The 15,372-nt window shown below is 54.1% G+C and overlaps 1 protein-coding gene across 2 annotated transcripts; it reads left to right on the top strand.

Moving 5' to 3' along the window:
* The first annotated feature begins 303 nt into the window (after positions 1-303).
* nectin3a (nectin cell adhesion molecule 3a) lies at positions 304-14,503 on the top strand. Of its 2 annotated transcripts, XM_088381417.1 has the most exons (6): positions 306-533; positions 7,845-8,192; positions 9,842-10,141; positions 10,717-10,834; positions 11,398-11,549; positions 12,139-14,503. In XM_088381417.1, exons 1-6 carry the CDS (start codon positions 440-442, stop codon positions 12,687-12,689), a joined length of 1,563 nt encoding a protein of 520 aa, XP_088237543.1. In that variant the 5' UTR covers positions 306-439; the 3' UTR covers positions 12,690-14,503. The 2 variants fall into 2 exon arrangements, with proteins under 2 accessions (XP_088237544.1, XP_088237543.1); XM_088381418.1 differs by lacking the exon at positions 11,398-11,549 and having other exon boundaries at positions 304-533.
* Positions 14,504-15,372: the final 869 nt, after the last annotated feature.

The raw sequence follows: 15,372 nt of genomic DNA, 5'->3' as shown, positions 1-15,372 counted from the left end.
TAAAGGACTTCACTTTGTCATTTGCCCAAGTAAAAGGCAACCATACCATTTTTAGTTTGAAAATGTCTTCACCGATATGAGTTGAATCTTTTTGTACCTTTATGATAGCACAGTGCTGCTAGTTTTATTTTTGTTACTGTTGACTTGAGAATGTCATATTTGTGTATTTTTCATCCCATAGCTTTGATGGAGTGGAAGTACAAAAACGTGGTATTTCTCACGCTCTAACGGTTTTTTGGTGGCGTTGTTTTTTTTACTTGTAGTGGTACATTCCACTTTAGTTTCCAGGCGAAAGGTTTTCCGTCCGAGTGGTACAGCCCACTTCTCCCGCGGAGGGTCGGAGGGAGACAGGCAGGCAAGCAAGCAAGTCAGGCAGGCGGGCAGGCAGGCGGGCGGGCGAGCTGACGGGCTGACTTTCATCCCCCAGTTGGGACGCGCGATGTCGAGCTCACTCCGGCGCAGTCCAGCCCACGGAGCCATGGAGCCGCTCTACCGACTTTTAGCAACGCTCCTCGTCGTTTACGGACCCGCCGGTGAGTCGCTCAGTTTCTATATGGACTTGCACGAAGTTTGCTCTGTTTTCCTGCTCTCCTCCTTCCCCACATTTGCTGCGAGTGGCCGGCGAGTCGTGGCTGCCCGCCCGCCCGCCGCCCTGCTCGTCGTTTGCTACTAGCTTGGTGGGCTTTGCAGCCCGCACTCAAAAGTCATCGAAACGAGGCCAAATGGCGATCAAAGACAAGCCGAACGATGAATGGTGTGGGGCTGTTGACTTTGACACGAAGAAGGTCGTAGTGGGCTTGTGTGGGCGCGCGAGAGCGGGCAGGCAGCGCAGTTTGCCCCGCTGCGGGCTGCCAAGTCTGGCTGGCACACAGCGAGCGAAAAGGGGAGATGAAGGGCAGTCATCCCCTCAGTCTTCCACCCAACTTGCATGTGCTCTGTCATGTTTTGTATTCGTCATAAGTGTTTGCCTTTTCACCTGTTTTTCCATCTAGTATTTTAGTTTTCCCTCTTGTCATTTTTTGGGGGGGAAGGGGGCAAGGGGATGGGCTACAACTCGGTACCGAAATTTGGTTCCATTTTCCACATATTTGAGGTTTTACCATTTTTTGGGTTTAAAAAAAAGTCAAAATGTTGTTTAGACTCCAGTTGACTTGAAGCACCTGTGCCTAAAGCCAAACTGTGGAGGAATTTCAACTTTCTGGACCTCGATTTGACACTTCCAGAAGTTGAGCTATTTTCTCATACAGTTGAATGAGTGAACTTTTTTGAAAGACACGAACAAACAAATTCAAAGTCAAAGTCAGCTTTATTGTCAAAGTCAAAACAAGATGACCACGGCCTGGATGATGATGAAGACAGACAAAAATACCATTTTTGTAAGAACATTGTTTTTTTTCTGATCCGGTGACATGAGTCAAGAGGCAATCGGACTTGGCGCTTTTGGCTGAGGCGGTGCGGTGCGGTGCGGTGCGCATGCTAACTTGCGATTGATTTCTAAGCGTTGGCCTCGCGCTAACGATGAAACTCTTCAAAGCGTAGTCGCGGTCCGCCCAATGACTGAAGGGAGCGAGCGTACGTGACGCAATACGGGAGGGAGAAGTCAAAAGTGCATCTTTAATGTCGCTCTGCCAACAAGCGAAGAAACAACAAAGACGAGCATACGCAACATAGGACAAACGTGGCCCAACTGCGACGCAGCCTGCTCGCTGAGAGGCCTGCTCGACAAAATGACCTTTCCAATCGCCCCTGAAATGCTGGACGATTGGCCTAGCAATAATATCGATTACTTCACCCGATATCGTTTTCCAATATTTTTGTGTCCTGTCATTTGAATATTTTCCACTCACTCCACTTTTGAACATCAGTATTTGTCATCTTGGAGTCATTTTTTGGTCTAAAAAGTTCAAAACAGTCCTAATCTTTCCCCCCACAATTTTGGTGTTTTCCAGAACGAGTTTAGAACTTCTCACCTATGTTTTGTTCCTTACTCGTTTCACTTTGCCCTTCAAGACAAGTTCCAAAGTCATAATGAGGCATGAAGGTGGCGATAGAAGACGAGCCGATGGGAGGACAGTGTGTGAGGTGGATTGTGGAGATTGATGGCCTGGCCTGGCCTGGCCTGGCCTGGGCTTGAGTGTGTTGTGTGTTGTTTGTTTTGTGTGCACAAGGAGGAGGCAGTTTGGATTTTGGGGGAGGAAGGCAGAAGGGTCACTCCAGGGGAGGCACTGCAGCGCCTCTGGGAGGATTGACCTGCAAGTTGGGCTGAATTCCAGCTGGAGAACAAACACCCCCCTCCTATACATTCCCTGTTGTCCTCTCCAAACTGGTGTGGTGTAGCCTTTTTTTTTTTTCTTTTCTTTTCTGCATGCATGCATGCATGTGTTCTGGACCCCCAACTAAAGCCACATGTCATCTGGAGATCTGAGGTGAAAGAAACAAGATGAAGATGGAGGCGGTATTTTTGGTAGCGCAGGACGATTGGCACGTTACACTTTCATTTTAAACACTTGTTTTTGTCGTTTTATTTTGCATTCCTTCTGTAGTTTGCCACCATGCCCCCATTTTTTTGTAGTCTTGTTAAGTCTATTTGTAATCTTTGAATGTCGGCCGCTATCATTTTCTCGTCTTTTGTTTCGTGGCGGCAGCGGCGGCCGGCCTCCACCGGTCTCGCTCCTGATTAACAAGCGCGGAAGCGTTCTACATTTGCATCAATTAGCGGTGCCGCTGCGCTCGCCTCTTTGGAAAATCTATTTCTATCTTGAGCCTGTAATTTGGGTGGCTCCATTACTGCCACATTTTATTTATTTCCATGTGAATCACACCGCCCGCCCGGAGGGGGCCACCAAAACCACCGCCAAAGTGAGGTCTTCAATTAAAGCCACCTCGCAGCCTTTTGCTCCACCTCGCCCCAATCCAGTCGACACCCCCATCTTGAAAATGACAGCGGTGGGCGACTTGGAAGCTAATCAGCAAAGTTGACTCTGTTTCTTTACGAAGAAGCGGCCTTTTTTTGACGACAGGCCGGTCGTGCGATGGCCATGACGTTTGCGGCCGAGAATCCCAAAGCGAATGGATGGACGCGTTAGATGGCCAGGACATTCCACACATTTGATGTCCCCGCCAATGCTAAATTGCAGCGTGACAGTAAACGTGCTTGACGCGTCGGTCGCAGCTCGGGACGGCTTTTACAAGTCCCGAGAAAAAATGAGCGCAAAGCAAACAGCGTGACGTTTGGACGGAGCGGACGAAAAGGTCACCTCCCTCCAGGCACCGCATCGGGCATGCCATTGCAGCTGACGCCGCGTCGCCGTTGCGTCTGTGGCTGCGACGTTCGCCGCTGCCGCCTTTTGCCAAAGCCATCCATCGGCAGATGAGCGCCGCGCTTTGCTGCGGCGGTCGCGAGCGGCCTTCTGTTGACTCCGCCCCCCCCCCCACCTTCATTTATTTCTTTTCTCTGACAGATGGGACCGTTAAGGCTCATATAAGGGAAGGGTTCTCCCCGGCGGTCCATTCATGAGCTTATCTTTGTGTGGGTGCGGCCGGAGGCAATAAATGAAGAGGCGCTATAATAATGTTGGTGATTTAGCGCTCGCTTTGCTCGTAGAAAACAAAAGTACTTGCGGAGGTCCTGACTCCACGGGTCACACACTGATGGATGATGTCACAGCTCTCATTGGCCCTTGTGTCGTTAAATCAAGCGTCAACTTACCAACTCACCTGGTCTAACCTCAGCTAGCGTGTTTGAAAATGTCTTCATCCTACTGGAAAGGACGGAAAGTCAAAAGTTGAGTTGACGCAATGGAAAAGGAAGCAGCAGCAGCAGCAGCAGCAGCAGCAGCAGCAGCTTGTGTTGTGTCTAAACCTGGTCAGCTGCTGCCACAAAAAGTCAACGCCTGTGTCAAAGGAGTCTGTGTCCATTTTTGCCTCCACTTTTGCCACTTTTCCTCTTTGACGTTTCTGCTGCCTGAATGGCTGCACACAAAAACTGAAGGAAAGTACGGCCGCACCGGTAGCCTTGTTTCTGCTGCACCGGGATTCCGTCCGTGTCACTTGATGGTGACTGTCTCGGCTCAGCTCAGCTCAGCTCATCTCAGGTCAGGTCAGCTCAGGTCAGGTCAGGTGAACAGCTGCCTAAACAGGCTGCCACCAAAATGGAACAATGGTCATTGCAGCTTGCATTTTTCTGTTTGGCCGTTGTGTATAGACGCAACGTGAAGGAGATGGGCTGGTGCAAAACTTGTGCATAGACCGTTCCCTCCCTTACATCCCTCCCTCCCTCCCTTCCTCTTTCCCAGTCGGCCAACTAAATGAAGTCAAGCGACGAGGCCGGATGACGCCTGCGTGCGAGGCAATCGGGCCATCTTGGGACGGCGCTGTGAAATGTAACATGGGGCCATTTGTCTTCCCAACAAACCATTGGACAAAGCCGCCTCAATCTTACACTGGACGATGGGCTCAGAGCAGCGCAAGCCGGGCCAGAAGGTGCCTGCTGCTGCTGGTGCTGCTGCTGCTGGTGCTGCTGCTGCTGCTGCTGCTGCGGCTGCGGCTGCAGCAGCAAGAGGAAACAACAAAGTTGTGCTGTCAAAATGGCCAAGGGCTCCCTCCGCATTGTGCTTGCTCTTTATCACAGGAACAAGTTGAGCCGTCGGCCCTTCCTGACAAAAAAGTGCCAAACGTTGTACGCTGCCCACCGTTGCTTTGCTGCTGCTGCTTGCCACCTCTGTTTATTTGTTTTTGAAGCGTCCGTGGACAAGACATGGCCTACCACGGCAACATACTTGAAGGTGTGGACGTGGTGGAAAGTGACATGTACCTTATGAATGAATGAATGACTGAATGGAGGCGCTCACGCGGTGCTCCTTCGCCATCGGGGCCTAGCGTCTTTCCTCGACAGAAATCCGAGCCCTCCGCCAAATGGTTTTTCCATGGTCTCCTTTTCCCTCCCCCGCTGCAAACTGTTTGCGGCGGCGGCGGCAGCAGCAGCTTTCTAACGTTTGACAAAGAAAAAGGATGCCAGTTAACTGAGACTTTTCACGACGCGCTGCTTGGCGGATTGCGGATTGTCAGCGTCATTCATCTTTGGCAGAGCCGGGTGGGAAAAATGAAGGAGGAGAAGGGAAAAAAAAGCAAAAAAAAAAGCAGTGAACTCTCCCTCTTTGCGGGCAGGCTCATGCGGCTCCTGCGGCCTCTCCTCGCTGGGCGCCTTCGCTGGTTTCCGCTTTTCACATGACCTTCAATACATTTTTAGGGGGAAATGTGAGCAAGGAAACCTGCAAATGGTCAAGAGAGAGCAATGGACTTTTTTTGGGGCTCGGTACCGTCGTGCAGAAAGTAACCGCTCGAGTGTTTCCCAAGCGACGTCGCCCGCCCATACGGCGAGCCGTCTCAAATCGTCAAGAACAAAGCTCAAATGGTCATTGTTGGAAATGTCAAGCATTGAAATGTTGAACAATTAGAAGGACGCAATGCCGATCGGCTCAGCCCTGCCCTTGGAACTTTGGGGAAAGGTCGAGCGGAGCGTCGCCTCTGGTCCGGCGTGTCGTTATCGTAAAGTGTATTTGTGCAGAGCGACAAGAACCTTGGTGGAACGGACCCCTTTCCTTCCTCGCATTGTGCCCAAGTGAGGCCAGACAAGTGGAGGGTGGCAAGCAGCTTTCTCCTTTTACAAAATGGAGCCTCGCTGGGGTTCCAGACCGCTGAACCAATGGTTCTTGTGTGAGTGCGCCTCATTGGAAGCAGTTGACCCGCGCGTGGGTCCATGTTCCGAATCACAGCAGCCCGGCAATGGTAGCCCGCCCTTTCCCTTCCTGCCTCCTTGTTGTGCCTCTGCGGCGAGGCCCCCTTTTCAAAGTGAAGGGAAGCAGGAAGAGGCTGCGGCCGGGCTGGGCTGGGCCGGCCGGGCTGGGCTGGGCCGGCCGGGCCGGGCTGGGCCGGCCGGGCTAGGCCGGGCCGGGCTGGGCCAGGCCGTGTTGGTTTTCTTGGGCTGCTGTGGCTAGCGGCAGCAGCGTAGCTCCCTGGAGGGAGGATTGCTGATGACTTTGGACACAAGCCACTGTTGTATGCGGCGCGGGTAGCTGAAAGGAAGCCCGGCCTTCGCACTCTTTGGCTTGTTGAACAGTCCTACAAGAGATTAAGGATTGTTGTGTTGTTTTTTTTTTGGAGCAAATGGCAGTGACATTGCACTCTAATCATCATGAGTGGACACGATGGCCCAGCCCCGCTTTGATTGTTGTCATGCTTGGACGGGACATGAAGGGCTGTCCTGTCCTGTTCATGTTTCTGCTTTTCCTCCTGCCTCCAGCCTACATTCTTGATTGGTGAGGTTTTGAAATCATTCCCTCATGACCGCCTCCACACGATATTCCATTGCAGCAACAGGGACGTCTTTCGTCCTACGCGCGGCGGCGGCGGCGGCGGCTCTGGTTCTCCGTCCCGAGGAGCCGGCCCAACGTTTGCGCCGCTTTGGCGGGCCGGGCCGCCAGGAGAAAGGTTTTGATTTAGCCTTTAGCGGCAGCTTGTCACAATTAGTGATGTCATGAGGCAAAGAAACAAATATTCAAGCACGTCTGACCTCGCAGCCCACCATAAAAGCTTTTTGGACTCTGATGCCACACGTGCGTCGTCGTCAGTAGCGATGGCAAAGTCGTACTGCAACGCTCCTCGTTGATCCCGCCCGCGCCATCCATTTGTCAAGCTGCCTTTTGGCCAAGCAGTCGCTTGCCGGCACCGGCCCCGCCAACTTTCCTCCCCGGCTGTCGGTATCCCACGTTGAGGCCATCTGTCCGCCCGCCCTCCCTCCCTCCCTCCCTCCCCCCGAAGGTGGAGGCCCCCGCCCTGTGTTTATGACGCTCGGGCTAAAGCAAACGGCAGAGCAGACTGCGCGCACGCCGGCTCCGGTTTCTCGGTGTCGGAAAGCCGACGCCCACGCCAAGTGCCGCAGTCAGTCAGTCGCATGTGGCGCGCGGGGGCAGCTATCGGCTGTGTCATCGACAAATGCGTAGTTCAGTCAGTCAGTCAGTCAGTCAGTCAGTCAGTCAAAAGTCCAGCGGTGTCATGTTTTTTGGTGTCGTCACAAAACTCAAGGAAGGCTGGCCTTGGAGACGTGATGTCGACACCTCTGATAACTTTTGAAGCTAGCTGCTCTAAAAATAGCAAAAGTAAGCTTCTCGGGCAGGAAGCCCCTCTTTCAAATCAAGGCGGGGCGGGGTGGGGCGGGAGTCGTGAGGTCAAAAATCCCCCACTTGCATGTGGGCGGCTCCCACATCAAATGTTTTGAGTGGAAAAAAGAAATCAGGAAAGCCCGTGTGAGAGCACAGCTGGCAAGTTTACATCACAATTGAACATACACAGACAGAGGCAAGATGTCCGCCTCACACCCGGGCCTTGTTTTGCTCCTGCCTATGTGTGTGTGTGAGATGAGGCAAATTACAGAGGACGCCACAGAGCGCAGGAGAGCCTGAGCCTCGCTCGCTCAAGAGCATTGCTGCGGCTAACCGCTCGCGTCGGTGCCAAGGACCCAAAATACCAGCCGGTGGGCCACTTTTATAGCTCGCACATCCGACATTCCCAAATAGAACCAACTCGGGCGGCGGTTGTAAACATGTCAACAAAGCTAAAATGGAGCCCGCTGTCGTTAAACATGTCAACAAAGCCAAAATGGAGCCCGGTGTTGTGTAGAAAAAAAAAAAAAAAAAAGCCGAGCGCATTAGCGTGAATGAACGAAGAACGGGGGCAGGCGTCCGCTTTCTGGGGTCGGCTGAGCGCAAACGAGCGAGCGAGCGAGTCGTGTCGTTTGATAGAGCCTTTGTCACGAGATGGATTGAAAGCTTGACGTCTCCCCGCAGGCGTCGGCGGCGACCTGGTGCTGGCCCCCGAGAAAGCGGACGCCGTGCTGGGCAAGAGGATCACGCTGGGCTGCCACATCAAGTTGGTGCCCAACATCACGCTCATCCAGAGCTCGTGGGAGCGCCAGATCGCTTCGGGCAGGGAGGTCCTGGCCGTGTACCACGTGGAGCACGGCACGTACGTCCAACCCGAGTTCGCCGCCCGCGTGGCCTTTGTTTCCACCACCAACCGAGCGGTCAACATCTCCCTGAGCGCCGTGACTCTGGAAGATGCGGGCGAGTACACCTGCAAGGTGTCCACTTTCCCGCTGGGGAACGGCCAGGCGACCACCCAGCTCAACGTCTTAGGTGAGTGGCCGGCCTGCAAAATGCAACGCAACGTGGACACACAGGCGCAGCGTTGTCACCCTGGCGGCGGGCTAATCGTTCAATTGTCTGACGAAAAATGGCCCCGCTTGTTTTCCGCTTCCTTTCGACCTCGGCAGAAAAGGTCAACATCTGAATGATGAACAATTTCCCAAGAGCGTCTCGAATTTAAGACCGTGTCAAAAGTGCACGCCAACGCTCCACTTGGCACAGGAGCTGAGCTGAGCAGAGCAGAGCAGAGCAGAGCGATCAAGCCGCCCGGACGACACGTGGCTTCCATCAGACGCTCACGATCGGCAAAATGCGTATGGAGGGGAGGCACGATGCAATGTGCAAGAAATAGACGTTGCAGTTCTAGTGGAGCAATCTGCGATGAGATGCAGACACGACACCCCCCCTCTCCCCTTGCAATGTGTGGCCAGCAATGCAGCTTTTTTTTTTTTTTATGCCTAGTCAGAAAAGTGAGAATTCAGCAGCGCATCGAGATTTGCTGACTCATGGAAAAGGCGACGCGTAACTGCTCGACCGGCCGGCCGGCCGGCTTTTATGGCGAAACATGCGAGAGCATCCGCAAATCAGTAGGCGAGAACTGGCCTACTCGCTGTTGTGGAGACAAAACACGTCCACGTTTATGAGAATACAGAACCAAAGCAAAGCAAGCTCCCAAGCGTCACGGTGCAAACGAGGAGCGCTTCACATTCATCGGAAAAGAGCTTTGATTTGCTCCCATTCACAATTGCGAATGGATTGGCAAGAGCGCCACAAGAGCAACATTTGCCAGACAGCATGTATTTTGCCAGCCACAGATTGCAGATCCCATTCCAGTAACTCAATCACGATTACGTTGGTGCTGTCCCTTTGAATGACAAAAAATTCCAGCTTTTTAGTCATTTTTGTTCCCAATCTGATTGATCAAACAAATGGCAGGTTAATCACTGATCAAATTTGCAGTCGGTGTGCAGGCTCTTGATGTTGGGCACCAGCATGGAGCAGCTCCCGTTTTTCGCCCCAGTCCATTTGTGAGCACGGGAGGGGGGGGGGAGAGAGAGAGAGGTTGCCGACTGCGGCACGAGTGGTGCCTCCCTCCCTCCCTCCCTCCCTCCCCCGCTCCCCCGCCGCCGCCCCCCCGTTGGCTATTTTTAGAGAATGGGGTGCCGGGAGTTATTTTTGGAATTTGTAGCAGCAGCTCCTGCTGGGGACGAGGGGAGCAGATGTCCCGAAGGTGATGGCCTTTTCTCGGGGAGGAGGTGCTGGCGCCCCCCCAAAGCACACACACACACTTTGCCTTTGTGCAGCTGCTGGTGCTCTTTAAAAAGCCGGCCGGGTCCACACATGGAGCCGGTGGGGTCATTTTGTCTCGATTCGTCCCCCCTGCCCGGTCTTAAGTCTTTCCTGGAGGTCCTTCGGTCGGCCGCCAGATATTCTGTCAATGACGCATTGGTCAATCCTTTCCCGGATGACGCTCGCATGGGCTGTTTGTATTGGCATGGCTTCAGACGGACGGTCTCGCTGTACTTGTGCGGGCCAGTCCAACCAACGCAAAATGTAATTCGAGTCCAATGCTAAACTTGATATTAGCCTCATCCTCGTTTGCACGTCTCACGTTGTCATGATGTGTCCATGTGGTCCAGTGGAGCCCAAGGCGTACGTGTCGGCCGGGCCCGACACCCTGCTGGAAGGCGCGGCCGAGTCGCTGGTGGCCACCTGCGTGGCCGAGCGTGGCCTTCCCGCCGCCGAGGTCTCCTGGGAGACGGAGCTGAGCGGGCGCGTGGAGACGCGCCGGCGCGACGAGGCCGACGGCACGGCCAGCGTGCACCTGCGCTACTTGTGGACGCCCGGGAGCGCCGCCCAGGGCAAGAACCTCACCTGCGTGGTGCGCCACCCCACGCTGGAGACGGACTTTCGCATCGTCTACGTGCTCAATGTTCACTGTGAGTGCCCGAGTGGCGTGGTTTGAGCCCAGCCCGGTGTAGCGTCGTGCGTGCATGCGTCCGCCCAGCGGGATTACGGGAGGGAGGGAGGGACGGCCGGACGGACGGATGGACGGGGGAACCGATACGGTCGCTTCCCGACCCGCTCGATAAGTGTGCAAAAGAAGCACCGGCTGACTCGGCGTCCTCTTTTTCTTGACTCGCTCGTTTGTTCCCCGGAGAAATCAAAATGGGCAAAATTGGATCTCCGACTCTGTTTGCTGTGTTTTATTACAGCCGCACGTAACCCTAACGCCCCCCCCCACCCCCCCACCCCATCCCCCTTCTGATTTTTCCGGAGTTTATTAGCTGTGCAACCTTTTGCTGCAATTCTTCTCCAAGTTGCTCATATCTTTGTTTCTGGCTGTGCTAAAGCTTTCTTTTGCTTCTTCTAGTATAATATAATGCCTGCTTTTCTCCCCCCCACCCCTTCTACAAATGCTTGTTGAGCGTGGACATTGTGCCAAATAGGCTTTGGTCAGCAAAAGCCAGCCGTCGCTGAAGCTCGCCTTTGTTGCGCTTTGTTTTTCCCGCAGTTGCGCCGACGGTCCGCATGGAGGGCGACGAGCAAAACTGGTACGCCGGACAAGCCAACGTGACGTTGAGCTGCAACGCTCGGGCCAACCCGCCCGTCCGGGAGTATCGCTGGACCAGGTGGGTTCACGATGTTTGGGCAACGAAATCAAAAAGTTGAATATGTGTGACTCGCCGACCTGGAAAATATGAGCTACGCCTGTGCTGACTCTGCAGTTATTTTGCTTTGATGCCGCTCCTGAAGACTTTGCGTGAAGAGTCTGTGCATGCGGCAAGCAAGTCAGGCTGGCCAAGTCAGGCTGGCCAAGTCAGGCTGACCAAGTCAGGCTGGCCAAGTCAGGCTCGCTCAGTCAGGCTCGCTCAGTCAGGCTCGCTCAGTCAGGCTCAATCGCATCCTCCCGTGATGTGAGAAGGAGGCTCACGGCCAAGTCTGGTCCCTTCTGCCCGGCCCGCATGACTGTCCAGACAATAGCGCTCTTCTTCCAAGCGTTTTCCCAGACCTTTTTTTTTAATCTGCGAATAAATGCTTTCATGACCTTTTGGTGATGACGTCGTCAACAAATCTTTCGACCGAAGCGGCTCGGCTTTTTTTGCGAATGCCAAGAAGATGAACGTTTTTGGTCATTCTTTACAGTTGAAGCCGTAACCTCCGAGCTTCTCAAGATGTCTTCTCCTCCCCCCAGGTTGGACGGCCCGATGCCGGAGCGCGTCGCCGTCACGTCCAACAGGCTGGCCTTCACGCGGCCGCTGACGCTGAACGACTCGGGCGTGTACCGCTGCCAAGCCGTCAATGACATCGGCGCGGGCAGCCGGGACGTGTCCCTCTGGGTCCAAGGTAACCAACCAATGTCCCGCTTCTTGAATAACAGGCCGCAGCTAAAGCCTGAGACGGATGCACATCTGCGCATCAGGGCCGGCCGGGGCGTGGACCCTGAGAACGCTCCTTTTTGTTTTCATTCCTGCGTGGCTCCTTTGTAATCCCTCTCCAAACAAAGCAAGCGCTGCCACCCCCTCAACCTTCCCTCCCTCCCTCCCTCCCTCCCTCCGATGGCTCGGCTTGGCCGCGCCCCAAAAAAGCCGTCACGCTTCATCTGTTTGCAGGCCAGAGTCCGAGCCAAAGCGTCCAAGAAAGGCTCTGCGGGCCAATTATCTTGCCTCTCGCTTCAAATCTTAAGACTCGGGGCAGGCAGGCAACCTCTGGCCTCCCCCACCCCACCCCGCCCCGCCCTCCCCCCAACAGTGAAGTTCTGCACTCCCTTCCTTCCCCTGCGAGCGAGCGAGCGAGCGAGCACGCACATGCTCTTAAACTTTCAATTTGGGTGGTTTTGACAGCAAGGCGATGTCATTTTTTCACTGAATGTGACCTAACGTGAGCCAAAACAAAATGCTCCACTGGATTTGGACCTTTTTGTTTTTTTCCGCAGAACCCCCTTCCACCACGGCGGCGACCGCTACCACCAGCCCGCCCGGCGGCGGCGCCGCCGCGGCCGGCACGGCGCGCTCCCCGATGACCTCGCCCACGCTGGCCCCCGCGCGGGACAAGGAGACGCTGGGCCTGGTGGCGGGCGGCGCGGCGGGCGGCGCGCTGGTCCTGATCCTGGCTGTGCTGGCCGTCTGCTTCTCGTTGCTGCGCAAGCGGCGCACCTTCCGGGGCGACTACTACACCAAGCAGTACCTGGGCCCGTCGGACGTGCAGAAGGAGACGCAGGTGGACGTCCTGCAGCCGCACCAGCTCCACGAGGTTTACGGAGACAAAGGCAGCCAGGAGTTCAAGTCCAAACTGTGCGGCGACGTCATCTGCGACGGCGACGGCTGGGCCGAGCCGGAGCGCGCCTACCGCCCCGACGGTTGCCAGCAGACGCAGCACGGGCCGCACGGGCTCAGCAACGGCTCGCCGTACCTCCCGGACGGCGACGGCGACTACGTGGCGCACCAGGACGGATCGGTCATCTCGCGGCGGGAGTGGTACGTCTGAGCTCAAGCCCTTCACCTTAACGCATTGACCTCTTGGAAGCTCTCGCCGTTGAGGGACAAAAGGCGCGAGGCTTTCCGACACACTACTGAGATGTGCCGGCTGGCGTCGGTCGGTCGCTTGGCTGGCGCAGATGTCAAAGACGCAAGCACGCACACGCACCTGCTGGAGCGCCTCCGTTTACCAAAGCTTGCTTCACATTTTCCTCTCGCAAAGGCCAAAGCAAATGTGATGGATGTAACCCGCAAGCAAGCACGCAAGCTGAGCGACAAACTTTGCATGTCCAGGAAACGCTCGGAAAAAGCTCAACCAGAAATATCGGGACAGATCTTTGCGGCCAATCTGTGCTCCCAGTGACATCAGGATCCCCCCCACCCACCACCGGAAAAATGGAAAAAAACTAGTTCGGCTGGAGGAGGAGGACGTCTTTGTGGAGACATTGTTAGCCGCTGACATCAGCTGAGAAAAAGTGCAAGAAAGTGGAGAGGGGAAGACACGTTCCCCAGAAAGAGGAGGAGACTTGGGGCCTGTGTCGCAACGGCGCTTCGGCAAAGCGCTGACATCATGTGCTAACTTGCACTTTTTTCCTCTCTGCCCTCCAAGAGGAAGCGTGGAAGCCTGGCGGGCGAGAGCCTCGGCGTCCGCTTTGGCCAAAGCCAATCCAGCCGTGCCTTGCCTTGCCTTGCCTTGCCTTGCCTTGCCTTGCCTTGCCGGACAGAGTCCAGATGCCTTGGGATGATTGATGGCTTCTTTCCAAAAACAAAAGAAAAGACAAGAAAACCGACGTGTCACACGTGTCACCTTCAACAAGTCGCATAGAAGTTTGAAGCAAAAGCTCCAAAATGTGATCTCCACAATTATTTTTGGTGAGGGGGGCGGGGGGGATGCGTTGCCATGTGTCTCCACCTCTTTGGGGTTTTTGTGCTGCCGCTTGTGGGCGCATCCCGTCCCCGCCCTCGCTGAGAATAAACCTCTTTAATGTCTCTGGCGCACGCACGCGCACACAGAGGCCTGCAGGGGGGCGCGCTGGGCTGGGCTGGGCTGGGCTGGGCTGGGCTGGGCTGGGCTGGGGTGGGGTGCAACGGCGCAACGGCCCGCAACTCCAATCTCCCTGGCCAAATTGCGCCTTCTCGACACATCTGCGCGCTTCACTGCTGCAAAACAAATCCACCTTTTGCCTTTAGGAGGCACTCTGGAAAGAAAGAAGTTGGGCTTTTGAAAAAGACTTTTTGGAAGCGCTCATCTAAGGTCCGATTCAACAAAAAGGTCCAAAGTACTGTTTCAGTTGATCACAAAAGCGTTTTTTTTTCCCATGTTGTCAGATTCTTTTTTTTTTTTTTTTTTTCCCTCCCCCTTCCCCATGATGAATGCAAAACTTTCTGGATTTCAGGAAGGAACGTTTGTATGTGGAGCACTTTGCTTGCATGCCTGCGTGAGGGATGTATGTGCAACGTCTTCAAGCGTCTTCTTCACCTCATCAACCATTCTGTGCGCTAATGGTTAGCGTTAGCTTCGGCCGTTTGGGTGCCTTACTTTGTCTGAGATTTCAAGACGCGACAAAAGCTTGTTTGTCTTGCGCGTTTTCAATCGGACGCGTCTAACTCGTTACGTTAGCGAGCCAAAATTGGGAAATATTGTCTTGTACATAAAGTGTCATTTTTTGAATTGTTGACAAATGTTTTTCTACGTGTGATATTGACGCGTTTTGTAGCGACTGCTGGTGCTGTCCTGGGAAGCGCCAATGAATGATTGAATGAATGAATGAACAAGGTTTTGATTTGGTTTGCAATAAAAGTTTGTGACTTTAGCGCACGTCACCGCGTGTTGGCTCGTTGCTCACTCGAGGCTTTCAAGAGTTGCGACTCGAGTGGTCCGTTTATCCTCTCGAGTGAGTCGCCGTTGTTGACTCGGTTGAGCCCTCGTTAGCGCGCGTCACTCATCTTCTTGCTGCGTCCATTGTGGCGCCGATTGAACAGGCTTTGCCACCATTAGCGCTCCACTCAAACACTTGAGGGCTTAGGCCACGTGGATTTCTTTACAAAAGACAGTTCAAGACACTCTCAAGATGCACGGAGAAGGAAAGAAAACACCAAGGTAGCCTGTGGGCTTTTTCTTTTCAATGGCGTCTGTAATCGTTTTTGCCTGAGCTCCCTTTTTTTTGTCGTCAACTGTGACCATGCTGGCTAAATGAAGCGTTTGACTTAGTCCTCTTGGTTATGGTGGCTGGTGTTTTTTTTTGGTCCCGCCTGGATGACGGCAGAGCACGGCCACCTACACGCCGCCCCTGCTTTTATTACTCACAAAAAGGCCATTTTTTTTTCTATGCGGAAAATAGATTGAAAAAACTCGTGAGCCATTTTAAAACTATTTCGGGGGCCTTTTTTGTTGTGTGAATTTTTCCAGAAATGTTCTCGATAATAATCTAGGAAACTCACTTGTTTGATTTTTCCCTTTTAGTTGCATCAGGATTGAAATGTATTGACCCTGATGCAACCTTTTCCCCAGGTGTGCACCTGGATGCCAAGTGACCACCCAGCAGAAGGTGTCCGCAAACATGGCGAGCTTTTAAGAGAAAGGACGCGTCTCTACAATGCGGCCGGCGGTGGTCCCTAATCCGGCTGGGCCCTAAATGGTCGTCTTTAACCCCCCCCCCCCTGTTCACCCTGCCTGCTATCAAAGGCGTACG

Source organism: Syngnathus floridae, chromosome 7 (genome assembly GCF_059516105.1).
Source record: "Syngnathus floridae isolate MCC-2025c chromosome 7, RoL_Sflo_1.0, whole genome shotgun sequence".
Classification (NCBI taxonomy): Eukaryota; Metazoa; Chordata; class Actinopteri; order Syngnathiformes; family Syngnathidae; genus Syngnathus; species Syngnathus floridae.
The sequence above is the reverse complement of the archived record's forward strand: the minus strand, read 5'-3'. Positions and strand labels throughout refer to the sequence as shown.

What these genes read in the sequence shown, in the direction of transcription:
- nectin3a (XM_088381417.1), top strand. Translation starts at nt 440, where the DNA reads ATGTCGAGCTCACTCCGGCGCAGTCCAGCCCACGGAGCCATGGAGCCG. An exon ending in CACCCAGCTCAACGTCTTAG is followed by an intron (nt 8,193 to 9,841) that starts GTGAGTGGCCGG and finishes CATGTGGTCCAG; the next exon opens with TGGAGCCCAAGGCGTACGTG. An exon ending in CGTGTCCCTCTGGGTCCAAG is followed by an intron (nt 11,550 to 12,138) that starts GTAACCAACCAA and finishes TTTTTTCCGCAG; the next exon opens with AACCCCCTTCCACCACGGCG.